The sequence below is a fragment of the Anoplopoma fimbria genome, chromosome 8 (assembly GCF_027596085.1).
Source record: "Anoplopoma fimbria isolate UVic2021 breed Golden Eagle Sablefish chromosome 8, Afim_UVic_2022, whole genome shotgun sequence".
NCBI classification, from domain to species: Eukaryota; Metazoa; Chordata; class Actinopteri; order Perciformes; family Anoplopomatidae; genus Anoplopoma; species Anoplopoma fimbria.
Window position 1 is genome coordinate 2,499,992 of NC_072456.1, and position 20,603 is coordinate 2,520,594.

At 39.8% G+C, this 20,603-nt stretch overlaps 1 protein-coding gene across 3 annotated transcripts in view; it reads right to left on the reverse strand.

Annotated features, from left to right (window-relative positions):
* LOC129094096 (cadherin-12-like) overlaps positions 1-20,603 on the reverse strand; it is a 131,483-nt gene that overhangs the window by 13,840 nt on the left and 97,040 nt on the right. For all 3 annotated transcript variants that reach the window (XM_054602122.1, XM_054602121.1, XM_054602120.1), the window contains exons 5-9: positions 19,379-19,498; positions 14,145-14,312; positions 13,454-13,641; positions 9,386-9,639; positions 6,075-6,211 (exon numbers count right to left, since the gene is read on the reverse strand). In XM_054602122.1, the coding sequence (XP_054458097.1) occupies positions 6,075-6,211; positions 9,386-9,639; positions 13,454-13,641; positions 14,145-14,312; positions 19,379-19,498 (867 nt within the window). The remainder of the gene's footprint in view (positions 1-6,074; positions 6,212-9,385; positions 9,640-13,453; positions 13,642-14,144; positions 14,313-19,378; positions 19,499-20,603) is intronic.

A 20,603-nucleotide genomic window follows, 5' to 3' on the forward strand; every position in this document is an offset into this window, starting at 1 on the left:
TTCATAATTAATAAAACAAAATGTTTTTGTTCTTGATTATTTGCTGTTGTCATTTACCTTTAGAGTGTATTTTTATTTGACGACCCCTATTCATTGTCCTCCCATACCACCCAGCTAAAACCACCAAGCAAATTGTTCAATTTAGTGAATTAAACAGAATCAAACTCAGTAACAGTATCTACATTTTTTACTCCAATAGATGCTGAGAACTCTAATGCATAAATATACAACAATCTATTATATAAATATAGTATAATTCTAATAAAATACACAAAAATATATGAAAAACAATACATGAATTAGTTTGTCCTCTATAAATACACAGACCCATAGGTGTCTTCCCTCTCTGTCCTTGACCTTTTCTACTTCTTTGATTCTTTCTTTTAGAGAATTGCTTTTCTATTATATCCTGCAATTTTTTTCTATGTAGAAATGTTATTGTAATATATTTATAATACTTCTTCTATGTTTATTGTAAAAATACTATAACTACTACTAATACTATTTTGTCTACTTTTTAAGGTCTCCTCCCTGGGAACTCAGCGGGAGCCAAGGGTGTTCTGTTTTTTCCTTAGTAACCGCAAACTTAAACATGTTTTTTAAGCTACAGACTAAGCGATGGTGACTGTACTCTGATGAAACACTTCAATGGTAATGGTAAATGGACTGTACTTGTATAGCGCTTTTCTAGTCTTCCGACCACTCAAAGCGCTTTTACATTATTAATCATTCACCCATTCACACCCATTCATACACTGATGACAGGAGCCACCATGCAAGGTGCCACCTGTCCATCAGGACCCTAACTAACATTCATACACATACATACACCGCAGGAACAGCCTGCGGGAGCAATTTGGGGTTAAGTGTCTTGCCCAAGGACACATCGACATGGACTGCCGGAGCCAGGGATGGAACCGCCGATCCTCTGATTGGAGGACGACCCTGCTCTCCACTGAGCCACAGCCGCCAATGCTGCTGTTAATGTTGAAATTACCTAACAACTAAATAAAAATCAGCATGTCATGCTTGGAAATGGATCAAAACGGAGTCTACTGTTTTATATCAGCCCTACAGCGGCTGTGGCTCAGTGGAGAGCAGGGTCGTCCTCCAATCAGAGGATCGGCGGTTCGATCCCTGGCTCCGGCAGTCCATGTCGATGTGTCCTTGGGCAAGACACTTAACCCTGAGTTGCTCCCGAAGGCTGTGCCATCGGTGTATGAATGGGTGTGAATGATTAGAGAGACCCTGATGGGCAGGTGGCACCTTGCATGGTAGCTCCTGTCATCAGTGTATGAATGGGTGTGAATGGGTGAATGATTAGTAATGTAAAAGCGCTTTGAGTGGTCGGAAGACTAGAAAAGCGCTATATAAGTACAGTCCATTTACAATCAATTCTGAGGTAAAGTCTAGCGTTTGGGACTAATATACGTCATGGAATAAAATAATGTTAACACCATCTCATCAGACCCCTCTCCTCTCCCCACAGCGTCCATGGTTTTACCTACTCTGTAACCACTGTGTAGCATTATAATCACAGCACAGTTCATTTAGTGGTAGTTAGTTAGCTGATGTTAGCTTGCAAGAGTGTGCCTAGTATTTTATTGTATGATTAAAAACATACAAAAGAGAATTTTGTCATTACAATTTATGAAAATATAATGAAATAATTTGTCAAGGTCCACTTACTAGCTTTTCTGAACTTCATGTCAGGTTTACATAAATGTAGAGTATTTATATATTACTTGATAATTGAAGTGTGATTTTCTGAAGTTTTCTTTTTCATTTTTATTTTGACCCATCCATTATTTGTAGCTTATTTATTTAAGCAGCTCACTGAACATAATGCAATAATTCCACTAGTACAGGTTTCAGTAGTGTCTAAATCATGTTTCATTTGCATTCATCACATTATCCTGCATGCCATATAATTCAGCCAACCCCGAAATGCTGCCTGTTGATGCCATTTGTAATGTCAGCTTTGGCCACGAGATAGAGCCAGATACTAGTCAGAGCTGAAATGATCCCAAGCTGTGTGTGTGTGTGTTGTGTTTTTATCCTAATTTCAAACACCTGTCAGTTAATCCTCTCCACTCATTCAGGATCATCTTACTGTGGAACTCACACAGTCTTATTTTCTAATCTATAACTGAGTGAGAGGATTTATATTGTTGCTCTAATGAGGAAGGTTGGCAGCTTTGTGAGTCAGCAGCCCTTTGCCTCCTCAAGAAGCTTACAGGGGGAAATCATATGGTGCACAAAGAATCAGGATGAGTTAAGCTGCTTGCTTCAAATTTACAAAATGTAGTCTCCACCACAAACACCAGATCTGCAGATCTGAGAGAGGCACAGCAAACTGCAGCTGAAGTTATAATGTAGGAGATTCAGTTTCCCCTAGAGTTAATACAGTCACAATGTATTTTCATCATAAATGGCCTAACTTTCTGTCTTTCTTCCATTGAATGTACTGAATACATAGCCGATGTGGGGAGCGAAGTTTTAATCGTAGCTTTTAAGCCAAAGTGGACGTAACCTCTACAAAGTGCTCAGGAACACTGGAAATTTAAATATTTACATTACCATGACAACGGGACAAACTCCATCTGCTCATGAAGATCATGTGACATGATGTAATAAGAGCAGCAAGAAAATGGATTTGGGGTATGATTGTTCTTTCAACAACAAAAACCTGCTTTAGTTATGTGACCCATTACAGTGAACATCACAACTGCATTCGTTTTACACTGTATTTTCACCTATTAATATTCAATCTGTATCTGATATCTTACCTCTAGAGGCGACTGATCATTTGTCATTTGGGTTGAGGCTGCTATGTGGGGATAGTCCACACTTTTCCCCGAGTGTGGGAAAGAAACAATACCCAAAACATTTGGCAACAAAAGCAGATGGAACAAATACAAAGTCAGTGTGTTTTTTAAATGGGTTTTTGGTTACATACCTGAAGTAAGGTCTGTTGTTAACACAAGATACAGAGATTTGAACGTTTAGTTTGCTGATATAATATATGACAGTAAAAACCCCTCTAGTGAATTTTGAAGCTTTTATGTATCTTAAAAAAGGAGGTTGCTAACATATATCTAAATGAGACGACTATATTTCATCCTACTGATACAGCCTCATTGTATACTCACACTCATGTGATTGTGGTGTAGTTCAAACTAATCTCACCCCAAACTTGTCCAATACTGAGAGTTGGTCAGTGCCCTTCGGCATCTGATACAGACAACTAACTCCAATGTAAACCCACCCGTGTCATTATCAGACCCTCAGCGCAACTGAGGCAGCATACAGAGAGAGAGTCGACACAGCTTGGATGGATAGGTCAAACTAACACAGGACTTTCAACCAGGAGACTGCTGTTCATGTCATTAGTCACTCTGTAGTCATGTGACCCGTTCGTCACTCACTATTCACTTAAGTTGTTGGTTAAGTTAATGTCTAACATGCTCTTTTCTTAAACATAACTAAGAAGTTTTGTTGACTAAACCTAGGTACCTGTGAGGACTGAAGTTCATTTTGAAAAGACACTGTGTATGTAAAGAGCGAATATTGACAAGCCATCCCTGATACGTCCATAACGGACATCAGAGGATAACCTGGAGCATCACAGTTTGAAGTTTAGGGAACTGACCAAGTGTCTGTATTTCATGAGTTGGGAGTGAGAATGTGTTGGTTATGTGTAACGTTATGTGTAACGTTAGCTTTTTACTATAAGCAAATGCATCCATGCTTAAAAAAATCATAAAAGTGGTGTTCATTTGTGAAAATTTTGTTGCTGAACCAAACGTGTAAGTATCACAAACGTTGTTTGCCAGAGAGATTATTATCTGCAATAATCCAAAATCCATGAAGAAATCCCATTGGCTTTTAATCGAGGGAACCAGTGTGATGCTAACTTCCAAAATATGTCTTCTGACAGCCCTTCATGGCAGCAAGCAAGGAACTTGGCTAACCATTGAGATCCAATGCCTTGCTCAATGACACTTTAACATGTGGACAGGAAGGTCCGGTGATCAAATTAACGTCATTTGAAATCAGTTGGTGGATAACCCTGTGAGTCAACTGTTAGTTAAAGAATTACACTTGTAAACACATTGGTGTAGGCCTTTTGAACATTTACAAACTATATTCCCATTTTGAAGTTAGTTAAATAAGATGATAAGTGACTGTATGTTAAAAATCCTATTTAATTTATGAGAAAGACTGTCTCTGTGAATGATGAAGTAGAGAGCACAGGACAGACACAGCAAATCCCTGGACTATGAGACATTAATATACACCAAATTAGTTGATTATGAGTTATCTTAACAGGGAGGAAGAACCAAAGTATCTAACTGATAGTGTTCATAATCATATAACGTGACAAGACTGTAAATCCAAACTTTGAAGGTTCAATTTTGAGTTTATCCCCCTTAATAAGCCTGATTATGACATATCCAAAATAAAACTGTAATTGTTCTTAAATCCCTCTGATGACAGTCAGAGCGTTGGTTTGGTATCCGGCCTCATTTGGATTGGATATCATTTATAAATATTGATTTTAATCTCGCCACAGTGAGTATTTATCACTCCTTCCCCAGATATATATAATTTTAGAGTTTTTCCATCTGAAGAGCTTATTGTTTTACTTTTTCTTATTTGTATTAGCTCAGTGTTAACTTTTGCTGGAAAATTGAGTACATGAAAAACGTTTTTGTTAATCTGATAGATTAGTAAATATATAACCATATACAACAATTTCAAGGACAGCCTTTTTTCCACTTACGTAATATTTCGAAAATCAGGCAAATCCTGTCTCAAAGCGATGCAGAAAAACTAGTTCATGCCTTTCTTACCTCTAGATAAGATGACTACAACTACTACTAAAATTCTTCTACTCACCTACAAAGCTCTAACTGGCCAGGCACCATCTTATCTAAAGGAACTTATAGTTCAATATTACCCAACTACAGAGCTGCACTCCATCAATGCAGGGTTACTTGTGCTTCCTAGAGTATATAAAAGTAGGATGGGAGCCAAAGCCTTCAGTTACCAGGCTCCTCTTCTGTGGAACCAACTTCCAGTTTCAGTCTGGGGGGCAGACACACTCACCTACTTATAGTTAGGGCTGGTTCAGGTTCGCCTTGGTCCAGCCCCTAGATATGCTGCTATAGGCCTAGACTGCCTAGGGACTACCTAGGATACACTGAGCTCCTCTCTCCTCTTCTCTCCCTCCATCTTTATGTATTCATGTCCTATTTATGCACATTACTGACTTTGCTTCTTCCTGGAGTCCTTGTGCTTTCTCGCCTCGCAGGTTTCCATGAATCGTGGTTATATCTGGACCGTGGTCGGGCTGTGGTCCGGCTGACACCCACTACTACATGGGTACTAGATAAACCAGTACCCATTCCAACATTTAAACTCACTGGTGTCATACAGTAGGTCTATTTATAGTATGTGTATAAAGCTGTCTTGCCTTTAATGTGCTGAACCAGCTTCTGAGTGTATGTGTGTGTGTGTGTGTGTGTGTGTGTGTGTGTGTGTGTGTGTGTGTGTGTGTGTGTGTGTGTGTGTGTTTGCTGTGAGATTGTGGCCTTGTTTGTTAGCGCTAATATGTTTGGTGAAAATTAATCTGAATTCATTGGTGATCTGTACTGATTTGGATTGTTTGGTGGTACTTTGGTTATCAGTTTTTATTTGATTATGAAGGTTAACAATATCAATTCTAAGATGCTCTCACACCTAACCAGTTTGGTTCAATTAAAACTTAGTATGGTTATTTTTGGGCTGGTGTGAAAGCTGTCAATGGAGCCCCGCTGGGGCTGAACCAAGACTGAATGAAAAGGTGGTCACAGTCCGCTTCCATGTGGATTCTGGTGCAGTTTGTTTGTGATGTAAGAGCAAACAAACCAACCACAGGATTTAATAATAAGGTAAATACTAATAAATCCATCTGCTGATGGTGAAATCTGCTCAGAACTCCATGTTTACCCTTCCTGGTTCTTTGTAAGATGTGTCCATGATCAGCTCTGACCTGTGGAAGCTTTGTTTCTGAACTGTAGAATACTTACTGACTTTGGTTGCCACTACAGAGATATTGTGCTGAACAGCTGTCTCTCTGTCCAGGTATTCATTAGTGGAAATTGTCCCTTCCACAGTGTCAATGTCAAAACAGCTGTCGGACTCCGTCTGCCATTCCAAGGAATACCTGCAGAGATAAGAGCGGTCCACATGAGAGGGAAACAAGTTATAGTGTTTGGCTGGAGCTCAGATATGAGGAATGCTCCCAATCCCACTGAGGTAGACAGTAAGAAACCTTCTTCGAAAGGAGAACACATTAAATTTAATTTTCTGTTTTTAAACCAACAAATTAACAGATCAGGTGATGTGATGCAGTCCGGTTTGGAACTCCAATAACTTCGACCAACTCAAAGGTAGAGCTGTATCTGATTTTAAACCAGCACATGGCGTTGATAATGCTTCAATGCACAATTTGTGCACATTTGTTTTTGCCGACTGTTAAAAACCATCCACAAATTCTACGACAATAAAGAATTGTCAGTGTTTGTCAGTGCATTCCAAAATAAAAAATATATACAATTTCTGCTTCTAGATCTACACACTGTACCCTTAAAATAGAGAAAAATAAATCCATATTTATGTAATTACTATTTGTTTTTTGCACCAGTTTACTTTTAGTTTATCTGTGCATTGGATGGAGCACCAAAACAACACAATATCGTTCCCTTTTCACTGTGTACATGTACTGCATCTGAGCAATAGGAAAAGATTGCCATCATGGTTCAGAGGAATCAACGTTTATTGTTGGTACTAGATTGACTTGAACTTCATTCTCCTCAACACTGTTTCCTAGAAATTATGTTTATTTACAAATAATGTCAATATAGAATCTTAAAACTGCAGCTTGATTAAAATTCCTCATGGTTATGATGAGGCTCACAACTGTTGGTTAAGATAAGACAAAGATCTTGGTTTTGGATAAATACTGACGAATTCAAAAGAGACTTGGAGGACAGGTCAGGACGTCAGGGCTGGACAGGTCTTCCGGCAGTTGGCCACTTTCCTTGTGTTCCACAAATATTAGCTAAATAATTGATGAGTGCTGCATTTTCTACATACACCACATGGACATTTATTGGCTTAAAGAGAGTACGTAGAGTGTAAAACCTGAAGTCCACACCTAAAAGGAGTTACCCTCCCCCTCAGAATCACTGCTCCTGAGCTGCCTGAAACGGCCCGATTGAATTATCTCCTTCACTTCCGTAACTTTATGAGGTCATAATGTTACGGAAGTGACGTAAAACTCCTTCCGGCTAGTTTGGCCCGCCCTCAAACAACAAAAGAGAGAGACGTAGCTGAAGCTCCGGAGGAAGAGTTTTTTGAAATGTGAAACGTTGACCAATAACAACAGAGCGGGCTAACTGACCAATCAGGGCAGACTTTGCTTTCTGGAGGGTGGAGCAAGCGCTACTACGGAGCATTTCAGAGAGAGGGTGAGAAGAGGTGCTGCAGGACAGCCAGGATGAGAAAAACAAGGCGGATTATGAGCATTAACGCATGTAAACATGTTGTTACTGTAACTTGAGATAAAAATATGCACCCGGAAAATAACATAATAGGGCCTGTTTAATGAAGTGATTGTGTACTTCCAAAAGTGCAGGTTACAGTCCCGGAACACATTCTGAGTTGACACAGAGGACCGAAGCTGCTGCAGCTGATGGGCCACTTATACCATGAAGCCTTTGTATATAGGAGTCAAAATAATATCACTACAAAGTAGCTGCATTTCACATGTGACTGTTGTTTAGTATCAGTTCTGGAGCTTTCCATCATAAACGTCTTAAGTAGATGGAGTTGCCAAGTTGTCAACGATTTGAAGATGTTCAAAATGACTTTATGACTTCTCAATCAGAAGAGCTACAAATGGATCTGTGGGGAGATTGTTTTTTCAACTCTCCATTGTGAAGAATGAACTTTCAATCTGAAGGTTCACTCTAACGGTTTAGTTTGGTCTGTGTATTAATTACAGAAGAATTACATCTAATTTTACTTCCTGTGTGCTTTAAAAGTAAGTGATCATAAAAGCACAGTCGTTAAGGAGCATATTTGGCAACCACTTATAACAGCAGAGATATGGGACTATTTAAAGAGAGGCTGATCACTTTATAATGCCTTAAACAGCACAACATTGCAGTGAATCCATGCATGGGAGAGCCAGTGTGTAAGTAAACCAATGCTCCATTACATAAGGCCTTATCTTGAATTCACAGCCCTCTGGCTATTCATAAATCCATCAGTTAGTTTGTGTATATATTCAGGGGTGAGTTTCCTTTTAGTGAAATTATTTCCTTCTGGTAAACAGTGACAGTATATGTCTTTTTCCTATAGTTCTTATTGTGAAAGGTGAGAATGAAAGAAGTGGATCTGGTATGCGCTGCCTTTGTCAAGCCTCATGATGTTGTACACTACAGTTTATGTTTTGAATACAACACAATGTAATTGGTTGATGCATTCATCACAATGGGAAAAATTGGCTTTGTTTTTTGGCTAACATTTGCATTCTGTTTGAAAATACTCAACAAAAACAATCTTTTTGTGAATGTTATTTCAAATCTTCACTGAAATCAACAGCATTATTAAACAGAAGAAGTGCCATGTTGAATACGTCGACCATTCTTCATTTGACCTACTACTCTTCACTCTGGATGTATATATTGGCTTTGTACGGTTTAGTTAGTGAGGTACAGGGTGTAAATATTAAGTTAGTAACACTTGTGTTGGATTTAGTGTAATTTATTGGCATACATGACATATAATATTCATAACTATGTTTTCATTTTATCAAACAAAGCATCATGGTCTTTTCAGTCGTTTAGAATCATATCTACATTGGGAGCAGGTCCTCTTCCCAGAGTCCGCCATGTTGCACGGCCATGATTCTACAGCAGTCCAGAACCAACCTAACACTGGCTCTAGAGAGAGACTGTTGTGTTGCCTGAAGACCTAAAGTTCTCTGCGACTTAAGGGAGGGGGAAGGGATGGGGTATTCAGTTGGATGCAATCTGGAACTTCATAAGTAGATGCCACTAAATCCTACACACTGCGGCTTTAAGAACTGTTTGTGTGGTGCAACCAGGTTTTTAGATTTGCTTAAATCTCAACTTATGCTATAACAAGTCTGAACTTGGGAAGCGCTGATGCAGCTACCTCAGGACTTATAATACCCAAAGGCTCAGACTAAATCAAGATCATACATCTCACTGAAACAACACTTAGGTTTCCTTTTTTCTTCTGACAGTGGCTTCATGTGGAACAAGTTGCTGTCATCAATGTTGCCACTGACTAATGCATTCCTTGTTACCTGACAGCACTGCTGCTAGCATCCAGGTCTTGAGCCGTCACAGAGCCGATGATGGTTCCTGGAGGAGTGTCCTCAAACACATCCATGGAGTAGGATGGCTTGGTGAAGACTGGAGGCTCGTCCATGTCCAGGACATTCACCTTAACTGTCGCTGAGTCCTTGAAGGGCCCCAGGTGGAGGAAACGGCGGTCTAGCTGTGCGTTAGACACCTCAACCTTAAAGGTGTATGACTTCTTTGTCTCATAGTCAAGAGTCTGCAGAAACACAAGAGACAAGGAATTAAGAGAATGGGGGGAGGTGAAAGTTAGAAGAGAATAGAGCTTATAATATATTGCTATATTAGTATGTTTGAACCGTTGCGCTGTGTCTGCACAGGAGACATCGAGCCTCGCTTTTCAGCCGTCAGTGTCACATGTCTGACGCCGTCTCTACGCCTGCTATACCCATATTTTTATGTTTACGTTTATTTTCTTTGATTTTAAAGGCGTGAGGTGATGCGTGTTGGGATCCAAGAGCTGAAAAAACACAGGTGAGCTACTTATCCTGTGCCTGTACGCATCCTGTGTACAGGCAGGTTGAGGACTTTTTTTTCATGACATGGTATACACCATATGCACCTTTTGGAAATGTTTTTTAACCTCATTTTGTTACATCGTTTGGTATTAGATCTCAGGAAAATGTTGCAGCATACAGTAAAATATTAGTTTCCATGACTTAACCATCTGAAATTTGAAAAAAAGACAACCTCCTTTTTTAACTTTAATATAAAAAAAAAATACAAGTTTTGTTTGGGGTAATATATATATATAAATCATATCATGTCACCTGTTCAAACTCATCAAGATATTTCAGTTTATAATTGAGTCAAAATATAATTAATACAAGTGATTAAGTCTGTCAGCCCAAAAGGGATATTTCACAATCTTCTCAATTAAAAAACATTGTCTGACATAATTATGACTTATTTTCTAATAATTAAAAGAAAATTATAAATAACCAGTTAAAGAAAAAAGTCTGCATCTAATAATTAGGAGATATTTGTCTGTAATTGGGAGAGTAGTTTTCCAGGCATAAATAAAGGTGAATAGCTAACATTCACTATCATTGAAAACACTCTGTGTCATTGTGTCACAGATCATTGTATTAGACAATGACATTGATCATAAACAATCTTATCTGCTCTACAGCCTGTAGAGCAGATAATTGCCTCCTCTTGGATCAATAAAATTCATTCTGGGTTTCGATTGCCGACACATGGACTTGTAGGGTTAGTGAGGGCAAAGGGAAGAGGCTGATGGTCAGTGAGGGAGCCAGGGAGGGTTAAAGTGGTGGGCATCTTAACACGGACAGCAGAGAGTCTGATAGAGGAGCAATATGCCACTCACCACATTTCATTTATAAAAAGCATATTATATTACTATGTGTCTGCAACCTTTGTGTTAATGTCTGAACGCAAGCTCACATTCAACATCTTGCCGAAGTGATATTAAACCTGAATTTGCTCGTGAGGGTGTGTCATCAGTGTGTGACTGTGTGTGTAAATGAGTGAATGTTGACATGCACTGCAAAGCACTTTCAGTGGTGGAACACTAGAAAGGTGCTATATAAATGCAAGTCCATTTACCATTTAGAGTTTGAGCAAATTTTTTTCTAATGAAAGTTAGCATGTAGCTTTACTTGAGACTCACATTATTCATCTAGTTACTTTAGTTAGGTATAGTCCTTAAATATTTTGCACATCATGAGTACAGAAACGATGAACTGATTGTTGCATCAAATGATCATTTAATTAAGTGTTAAAATGTTGAGTTGGTGCTAACAGACTGAGTTCTACCTGATAAGTTATGGTGTTTATTCTTAACATTGAACAAAACTAAAAGATGATAAGTACAATACTTAACATAGAGAGACTTCTATGTTGGAGGCCCTTCACTATTTTCCACTGGAGCATTATATTGCTGATACAATATTTGAGTGATTTGCATGAAGTGCCACTAAGTCAGATGTGACGATGGGCTGTATTAAGGGGGAATGTTCATTAAATAGCCTAATGTTGTCAGCTCGACAAAAAGACCAGGGAGGGAATTACATGTGCTTCTCAGGATTATGAAAAAAACAAAAACGCTGTATTGACTACTGCTGTAAGCTGATAAAAAAAATCTGACAAGCAATCATATCAGAGACACCAGAGAACATAAGTGCATTTAAAAATAGGCCTAAACATCAATCCATTGTGTCATCCCAGTTTTCATCATGAGAAGCAGTCTGATGCATCTGGAATACGTCGTCATCCCGCCACTCACTTGTTAAACAACAGGACTAAAGGCCAGAACAATGGTTTACTCCTGCAGTCTGCTCTGAGCCATTTCATGCCTTCATCATAGAGACGTTAAGTTCAATGAGGGACATGTAAGAATCACATAACAATGTCTACATTTATTCACAATCCCCAACTTTTAGACTGAGAGTCACATATTAGGTACGTCAGCCTGAGCAGTCTCTGTCAACAGCGAATCAAGGCTGTTCTTCTGAGTTCATCAGGAGTTCATTGCACATGAAAAAGCCTCAAGTCACCATTCTGGAATCCAGTTTTCCTTGTCCACCTGTATGTTGTGGCTCCCTGTGTCTTTTTTTCCCTAAAATCTCCTTCAGTTTTTCTGGCTAAAACTGTCCATCCATCCCTTTGGCTTCAAATACTGAGATCCACACAACCACAATGGACTTCCTCCGAGGCAGGTGGAAACACATTTGGGCCTGTAGTATGGAGTCTACATGACATGTTGCTGTGTGTACAGCTAGTGAGTTTAGTGGGCACATTGTTAAAGGATTTATCCAACTATCCATCTCACTGAATTTGAGAGAGAGAGAGAGAGAGAGAGAGAGAGAGAGAGAGAGAGAGAGAGAGAGAGAGAGAGAGAGAGAGAGAGAAATTTGGAGGAGGCATCATTTAACAGTTCCTAAGTTAAACTCAAAGTTTCATCTGACTGTTATAATACACTACTACCTCTGCTGTCTGATGGAGATTTGTAATTCAGTATTTGTAATTGAAATGTTCTGTGATGGTGAGTCAACTTGTGCTTGACAACTGTCTCTTTGTTTTACAGCAACGAGCAGGGAGAGAATGTCAGCACAGAGAGCCATAGCTTCTCTCATTTCAAAAATAAGAGGCGTAGCACGCTCACAAAGTCGCTGTGGTGTCTGATCTGATTTAAAGGACAGTTTGAAATAAAAGGCTTCGCAGCCCTCTGATGTTAAACTGCTTGATGTGATGTGACATGCGTGCTGTGTGTTCCAGTGTGTGCGTGAGTGTGGAGATGGAAGTTTTCTCAAGTCCTTAGACTTCTTTTGGAAGAGCTCTTCTCTGAGATCTGATTTCCTTTATGATGAGTTCAAATCAGTGAAACAAGCTTTGGTCCTGCTTAAAGAAAAAAAAAAAATCAACTAAAACTAGATTTAAATGTCCAGAATTTAAATCAACTAAAACTAAATTTAAATGTCCAGAATTTAAATCAACTAAAACTGGATTTAAATGTCCAGAGTTTATGTCAACTAAAACTAGTTGACATCAGATGTTTAAATCAACTAAAACCTTTGATTTCCGGACTAAAACGGAGACTTGATAAAAATAGCTGAGGAAATTAACTCTAGCATGACTGCTAGGAGGACTCTGGGCTGCACGGTGGTGTAGTAGCAAGAGGGGCTCAGGTAGGATCTTGGGCTGGGTGATGGAGTTTGCATGTTCTCCCCCATGTTAGCGTGCTATCTGTCAGCCCTTTGATAGTCTTGCGACCTGTCCAGGGTGTACCCTGCCTTGGCCCAATATCAGTTGGGATGGGCTCCAGCCCCCCTTGCAACTTTGAACAGGACAAGCAATTATAGACAATAGACAGCCCATACACAGCCCATGATGGATGGTATTAACCTCAATTGGTTCATACCTGCCACACTGCCAGATATCTGGCCATATTTTGACAACACATAATCATCATGTATATCAAGTTGTTGCAGTACAATATGTGTGCCTGTGAAAAAAGCAGCAAATGTGCAGCTGATGAAAAGTGAATGTACCTTTTTCAAGACTACAACTCCCTCTTGACTTTGGCTATTAGAGATGATGTCAAACATGTTGCCCTCATCTCCTGGAACAATGGCATAATCCACGTCTGCATTGCTGCCGGCATCCTGATCGTGGGCTCGAATCTGACCCACTGCTGAGCCAACTGACGCAGACTCTGGAACCCGCAGATGGAAAATACCTGAGAGAATGTCAGAGGAGACCGGAAGAGAGTAAAAAGTAATTAAGTGCAAATTTAAGACATAACATGTAGACTGATTTAATTCCTTCATATTTAAGGTAGGCATAGTAATTTAAAAGATTTTAAATATTTTTGTTGAATTCATTACACTCTGACAGCAAGGAATGAATCTATTATCTTTGATTGTCACAGGATCTTAAATAGACCACCCAAACATTTAATCCTCAGAAGCTACCATAAGCTGCTAGATTGACAGCTGTGAGAACTATCATTAGCCATGTTTGTTGTTTACATTTATAATGATAATTTGGGGGGAATGGCTTTTGAGGGAGTCATGAAGGGCTGTCAGTGTTGCTGACTTGGCAACCTTCTTGCTAGATTTAGCAACATTTGAGAGCTAGTGCTGCTAGTTACTTTCACTGGGATAGAATCGGGAACATTGGGCTGGTTTTCTCAGCTGGTAACAATCAACCAATACCACATCATTCTTGAGACTTTCTTACTCTTAGCGAAGCGTGGTGGGTTGTCGTTGACATCGCTGAGGGTGATGTTGATAGTGGTGGTGGAGGCCAGCCCCCCCATCTGACCTCCCATGTCTTTGGCCTGGAGAAGAACTTGGTACTCCCCTTTCACCTCGCGGTCCATGTTGGCTAGAGCTGTCCTGATGATTCCTAGAGGAAGTGGGGTTGAAAAGGGTACTCATGAAGCTGAAACGATGATTTAGCCTTCCATATAGGGGATCTGATGGGCAGGTGGAACCTTGCATGGCAGCCTCTGCCATCAGTGTATGAATGTATGTGGATGGTTGAGTAATGACATGTAGTGTACAGTGTTATGACTTGTTGGAGGACTAGAAACGTGCTATAAACATGCAAGTCTATTTACCATTCACATATACAGTAGTGCTTGCTCTCACCTTCATAAGGCTAGAATATTACTGTACTCTGCCTTTTGCATTGCTCTTTAATAGCTCCCTGTCACCTAGAGCAAAGATTCCCTGAGTTGATGAAGTGGTTAAAGAGGTGCGCTGCCGTGCTCTGAGCACAAACCAAAAGCCAAACAAAAAAGCATGTAAGACATACAGACACTTGGCTTTATCTGCATGACTTCTTTACATGAGGATGACTCCACAAGTCATTATTCAAATAGAATAGGAAATATTGTATAAAACATTTTTAGCACAAAATTCATTTTTTACATTGGAAACAAACAAACAAAATAATCAATCAATAATCATTCAACTGCTCAGGTGGTCGACCACTAAAGCCACTGGTCAGTGCTATGGATGGTAGTTGGTAATTATCAGTAGCTGTCACTGTTAGCAGTAGTGTGGGCATTGTTCTAAATGTTTAAACATCAATGCCCATATACACATTTTTTTCACTCATTCTGGTGTGGTAACATGACAATCCTCTGAACAGATTACGGACCTCAGTATTTACCAGCACATTTCTTTTCTAGATCATTATTTGCTGTGGTGGACTTAAAGGCCAAAAGCTTCTGAAATAACTCTCAGCACAAGGATGAGTCGTCTCTTCACCACCATTTGTAGCAGCAGGGGTCTATAGGGCATCTTGGCCAGTTTAAGAGTCTGTGATACAGAAAAACTAGTTAATGCATTTGTTCCCTTTAGATTAGATTACTGCAATTCGTTATTATCAGGCTGCTATGGATCTAAAGTTGATCCAGAATGCTGCAGCACGTGTTCTAACAAAAACTAAGAAAAGAGATCATATTACTCCGGTATTAGCTTATCTGCACTGGCTCCCTGTTAAATCAAGAATAGAATTTAAAATTCTTCTACTCACCTACAAAGCTCTAACCGTCTTATCTTAAGGAATTTATAGTTCCATATTACCCAACTAGAGAGCTGCGCTCCATCAATGCAGGGTTACTTGTGGTTCATAGAGTATATACAAGTAGGATGGGAGCCAGAGCCTTCAGTTATCAGGCTCCTCTTCTGTGGAACCAGGTTCCAGTTTCACACACTCACCACTTTTAAGAGCAGGCTTAAGACTTCCTTTTTGATAGCGCTTATAGTTAGGGCTGGCTCAGGTTCGCCTTGGTCCAGCCCCTAGATATGCTGCTATAGCCTAGACTGCTGGGGGACCACAAAGGATACACTGAGCTCCTCTCTCCTCTTCTCTCCCTCCATCTTTATGTATTAATCTCCTATTTATGCACATTACTGACTTTGCTTCTTCCCCGGAGTCTTGTGCTTTCTCGCCTCGCAGGTTCCATGAATCGTGGTTCTATCTGGACCGTGGTCGTGCCTCCTGCTGTGGCCGTGCTGAGACCCACTGCTACTACCACTATTATTATTAGTCACATTACTATTCGTATTCCCTGTACTATTACGCTTTTGGCTTTGCTTCCACCCTGAAGCCCTTTTGCTTTCTCGCCTTGCAGGTTTCCATGAATCGTTGTGGTACCTGGACCGTGGTCGTGCTTCCTGCTGTGACCCGGCTGACACCCACTGCTACTTCAATTATTATTATTAGTCACAATACTATTACTATTCCTGATATCATTATTTCAATTCTACTATAGTAATTGCTGCTTTTATTATAAGTAGTCTTCATTTTTATTTTTTTCCTTTGTTACTCTGCTTACTGCTGTGATTATATGAATCATTTATGTCATATACATTGAATGTGTTGTAATGTTATGTTGTACCTTCTGTACACATGACATCTATTGCATTCTGTCCATCCTGGTACCATAACCACCAACACTGTAAGCGTCCGCGTTAAGATGTAAAAAAATAATTATTCTTAAGCACTTTTTGCCAGTTGTCTTAAACTGGTTTATAACAAGTGTGTATCAATGATCTGTGATTCTAATAGACTTGTGTCTTATTTGTGTGGACCTGTGAGTGATAAACCTTTGTATCAGACATCTCCGGAAGAAGTGAGGAAGATCCCAAAGAACCAAGAAGTTTAGCGCACAACTCACGTGTTCACATTTGCAGGCTGACACGTGCACTGACATGAAGAAGGAAAAGTTAGGTATGCTCCACAACGAGTGCTTTTTGCAGTTGTTTTTATACTCAATATCGAGGGAGTTTAGCTTTTGGAGTATCTGATCATGTGCTGATCCCCCATCCCCTGAATAAATTACTAGTTGACCACTGATTTGGAAGAGCTATCAGTTACCGAATGAGCATTCGGCTGTTCCTTGCAGTGTTTATTATCTATTTTCACATGCAGGTCACATGATGGGAACAGAACCCAGTGAATGACAGCTGAGAAAACTCAAGGCTAGTAAGCGGACCCTTATGGCCTGTGTCCACATAGCGCCTTTTTCTGAGCGGCAGCCGCTTTTTTCTATGTTCTCAACGAGTAGAGAGCGTATGCCAACAGAAAAGGCGCTGCCCCAGTTTTCTGAGTTTCCCGCCTTTATCGTGTGGTTGCTCTGAGCGCTTCAAGTTAAAAATCTCTGGTGAAAAAGTGCTGGTGAAGTCACTGTAGTAAATGGAGGACAAGCTTGTTTTGTCTGTCTGTCTGTCCTTATATTTCAGACACACATTATCAAGACAAAGACTGAAACGCCCATTTAGGAGCAGATCAGCTGGGTGGTCACTGAATGTTGCTGAACGTGTTGTGCTTTTATTACCTTACGCCTTGTGTTGTTACATATGTCAGATTGAGTGGTGACAAGCTCATCTACATAAAGTGTGAAGCAGACATCCTCAGTTGATGTTCATGGTGAAATAAACTATTTAAAAATAGTAGCCCAAATGGCTACGCTATTTTCATATTGTTAAATGTGGTAAGTTGGGGCTTTATTAGACAAATTGACATTCCACAATACATATTAACATAAATAAATAATGTGATTAACCTTAGCCACGGCTTTTGGCTTTATTATTTTAATTATTTTTCAAATGTTAATACTACATTTCTCTGCTTAAGAATTGCCCTGCACTTGAAAGGTGTTGGTAAGTTGTGAAATAACGGTTTACGGTTACATGGACGTACATTTTTTGAGTAATTCTCCTTTTTACTGGATAGATGCATTCATGGTGTTACTTTTATTTATTTTTCATTTTAGGCATTCATGCACATTCCTCTGTTATCCTTCCAGTCATGCTCCCTCATGACTCTGTTCACAGCAGGATAAGAACCTAACCTACAGTGGGAGTCAGATCAGACAAAGCATCCTTTGCCTCACTTTTTTCCTTTTCACTGTTGGAGTATGTAGGTCTATTTCAAACAGCACTAGCAGCTAACATTAACAGACCCTTGCAGAGTGCAGTGAGTATGAACACTGGTCTGAGGTCAGTACTGACGAAACTGACAAAGAGCAGTAAGCATGTAAGTTGTGTTAATGCTAATAAGTTCATTACTACAATATCAATCTTTACTTTACTAACTTTATTGATGTGAATATTGGAACAGTGTGAGTTGTTGTGGTTGTGTGAACAAAATGGTCACCCATGTAGCCTGATGAAGAGAGACAGAAAAAGTAAATGATGCACACCAAAGAAGATAAGTATATAACTACTACTACTAATAACTACTTTGATTTTATGTGGACATTACTGATAACATTTTTAAACACAGATGGTCTTACTCTGACTTAAAAAAAACCCATCTTGACAGGCTTCAAGTAATATGTTTATGTCTGGTAAACCAGAGCCCGGACCAATCAGCATCCTGTGAGGAGCTACAGGCAGCAAGGGGCGTGGCTTAGGATCTGTGTGAGAGGTGACTGTTTGTTCTTAAAAACAACAACAACAACAAAAAAAACTCCTACAGAGTTTAGCATAGATGCTGCAATAGCATCAGTTCTATCAGAGCTGGAGAGTTGTTCCTCACTGAAAGAAGAGCAAAGAACGACCCTGAATGCTTTTCTCCATGGAAAAGATGGTTTTGTTCTTGTCCTGACTTGCTTTGGAAGAGTTGGATTGACAGATTAAATCTGGAAAGTGCCTACCCTCCTCAAAACAGTTTTGAATGATGGCTACTCAGAAGGCTCTGTTTAACAAACAATCAGGCGGGTTAGGTAAGTCTTCCTCAGATCAAAGTGAAGAAGTGCACACATCTGCTTTTTACTGGGAGCAGGACTACTCCTCAACGTGCCACTTCCTGCATTTCCCATAAGTACCCTCCTAACCCTTGTAGAAGAACATTTCCTATCTTTAACTTGTATTAACTGTATTCTTTTATATTGCCTTTGTATTCCTGCCTGTTCTGTCTGTAACAGTACCTCTGTCCAGACAGAAACTATTTTATATTAATTAACCACTGCACAGTGAATAAAGCTCATCTGAACCAGCCTCTGAATTGGACCTTAAAGAAACTTTTCTTCGACACCCTCTTCCTTTCTTTTATCATCCCACCCCATTCTTCTTTTCCTCATCTTCGTCATTGATAGGTAAAGTGTTGTCATGACAACATACCTCGTGCCGTGTTTAACAGAGAGTGAGAAGGGAGAGTTCAAAAAACAGAACTAGCCTTAAATGTGGGGCGATATTGAGAAGACATGCTCTATGGGCTCATATCTAATTTCAAAACTGTGATTCAGTAGCCCAAAGGTGAAAGAGAGGCCATTGAGTGAAGGATTCAGAGGTGTCGGGGTAATTGTCTCATATAAAAACAAACTCCCTCGGCCGAAGTTCATGCTTACTGAGCTGTGGGTTCACACAGCAGTCACAGAGCTGTTTTACTGTGGGAATGACTCTTGGTGTGTTATGGCAGCAGTAATGGAATAGTGACGATGAACGTCCTCTCACCTGTCTTGGGGTCCACAGAGAAGTAAGGCTGGCCATGAAGGATACTGTAGACGATTCGTGCACTGTTGCCATATGTGGGGTCATCTGCATCGGTGGCAGTCACCTGAGTCACATAAGTTCCTGAACAAACACACACATATACACAGGTTATGTAATTATATGTTTCTCTTCTAACAGAAAAAAACATCTCTATGTTTGTATTGAATATGGAGATTTAAGTTAATTATCTTGGAAAATGTAGTAATACAGTGTTTTACGTACGTCAGTTTCATCATGTGTGCACATTGATTCAGTCAAGCACATAAGTGTAGCGAGGTTGGAAAGGCCTGAAGTGACTAACAACCCGAGACATTCATTCCCCCCCCTCTCTGGTATTTCATCTCTACAGAGGAGGTTTCAATACACTTTTGCAGAGACACTCCCAAAAGCCCCACTCTATAAAAGCGTCAGGGCTGACACTCCACAGCCTTGAGAGGAAGATCTCAAAGGTGGGGGTTACGCCCGCAACATCTGGAAAAGCCACCAGGAAGGGATGAACTCAAGCACGCCTTTCATTTGTATGTGTAAACAACAGCCAGGAACTAAACCAAAAGGGCTAACTGAGGTCAAAGCAATAAATTCCTTGGCTTAAGAGAACAGGAACCACACTACCTATCTCTGAAATTATTCCTTGTATCCCTGTATAATACTGCATAAGTCTGTGAAACATTCAATAACCCCAACCAAAGAATTTCCCATTTGATTTCAGGATAACGCGTCTTTCTCACCTAGTTGTGGAGTGGAAAACAGAGTTAAATTCATTTTCAGATATTTTGCCAGATTGTCTTTGTGCCATGTGTCATAGCTTTCCAGCATTTAAATTCTACTAGTAAGTTTTCCTGATCCTGACCTACCTGGTTTTTTCACCCTACCTGTGAACCTTGGATTCTGCCTCAGCCTGACCCCTTTGTTCTTTGTTTGCATGCCTGGATTTGTAAATCCTTGTATTTGTCTTCAGTAAAGACTCTTTCATTTTCAACTGCCTCCTGAGTCGTGCTCTTGGGTTTCTGTGCCTTTGAACTGTGACATATTGTTACACTGTCCTCTGTCAAATAAAGGCAATAAAAATATTTTTAAAAAGATGGAGCTTAGCGGAAGTTGAGTCGGGAAGACTCTTTTTACTCTCCTTTTCATTCATAGTCTCTCAACCATATTCTGCAGTTTCCTTAAGCGAATCCCGTCATTG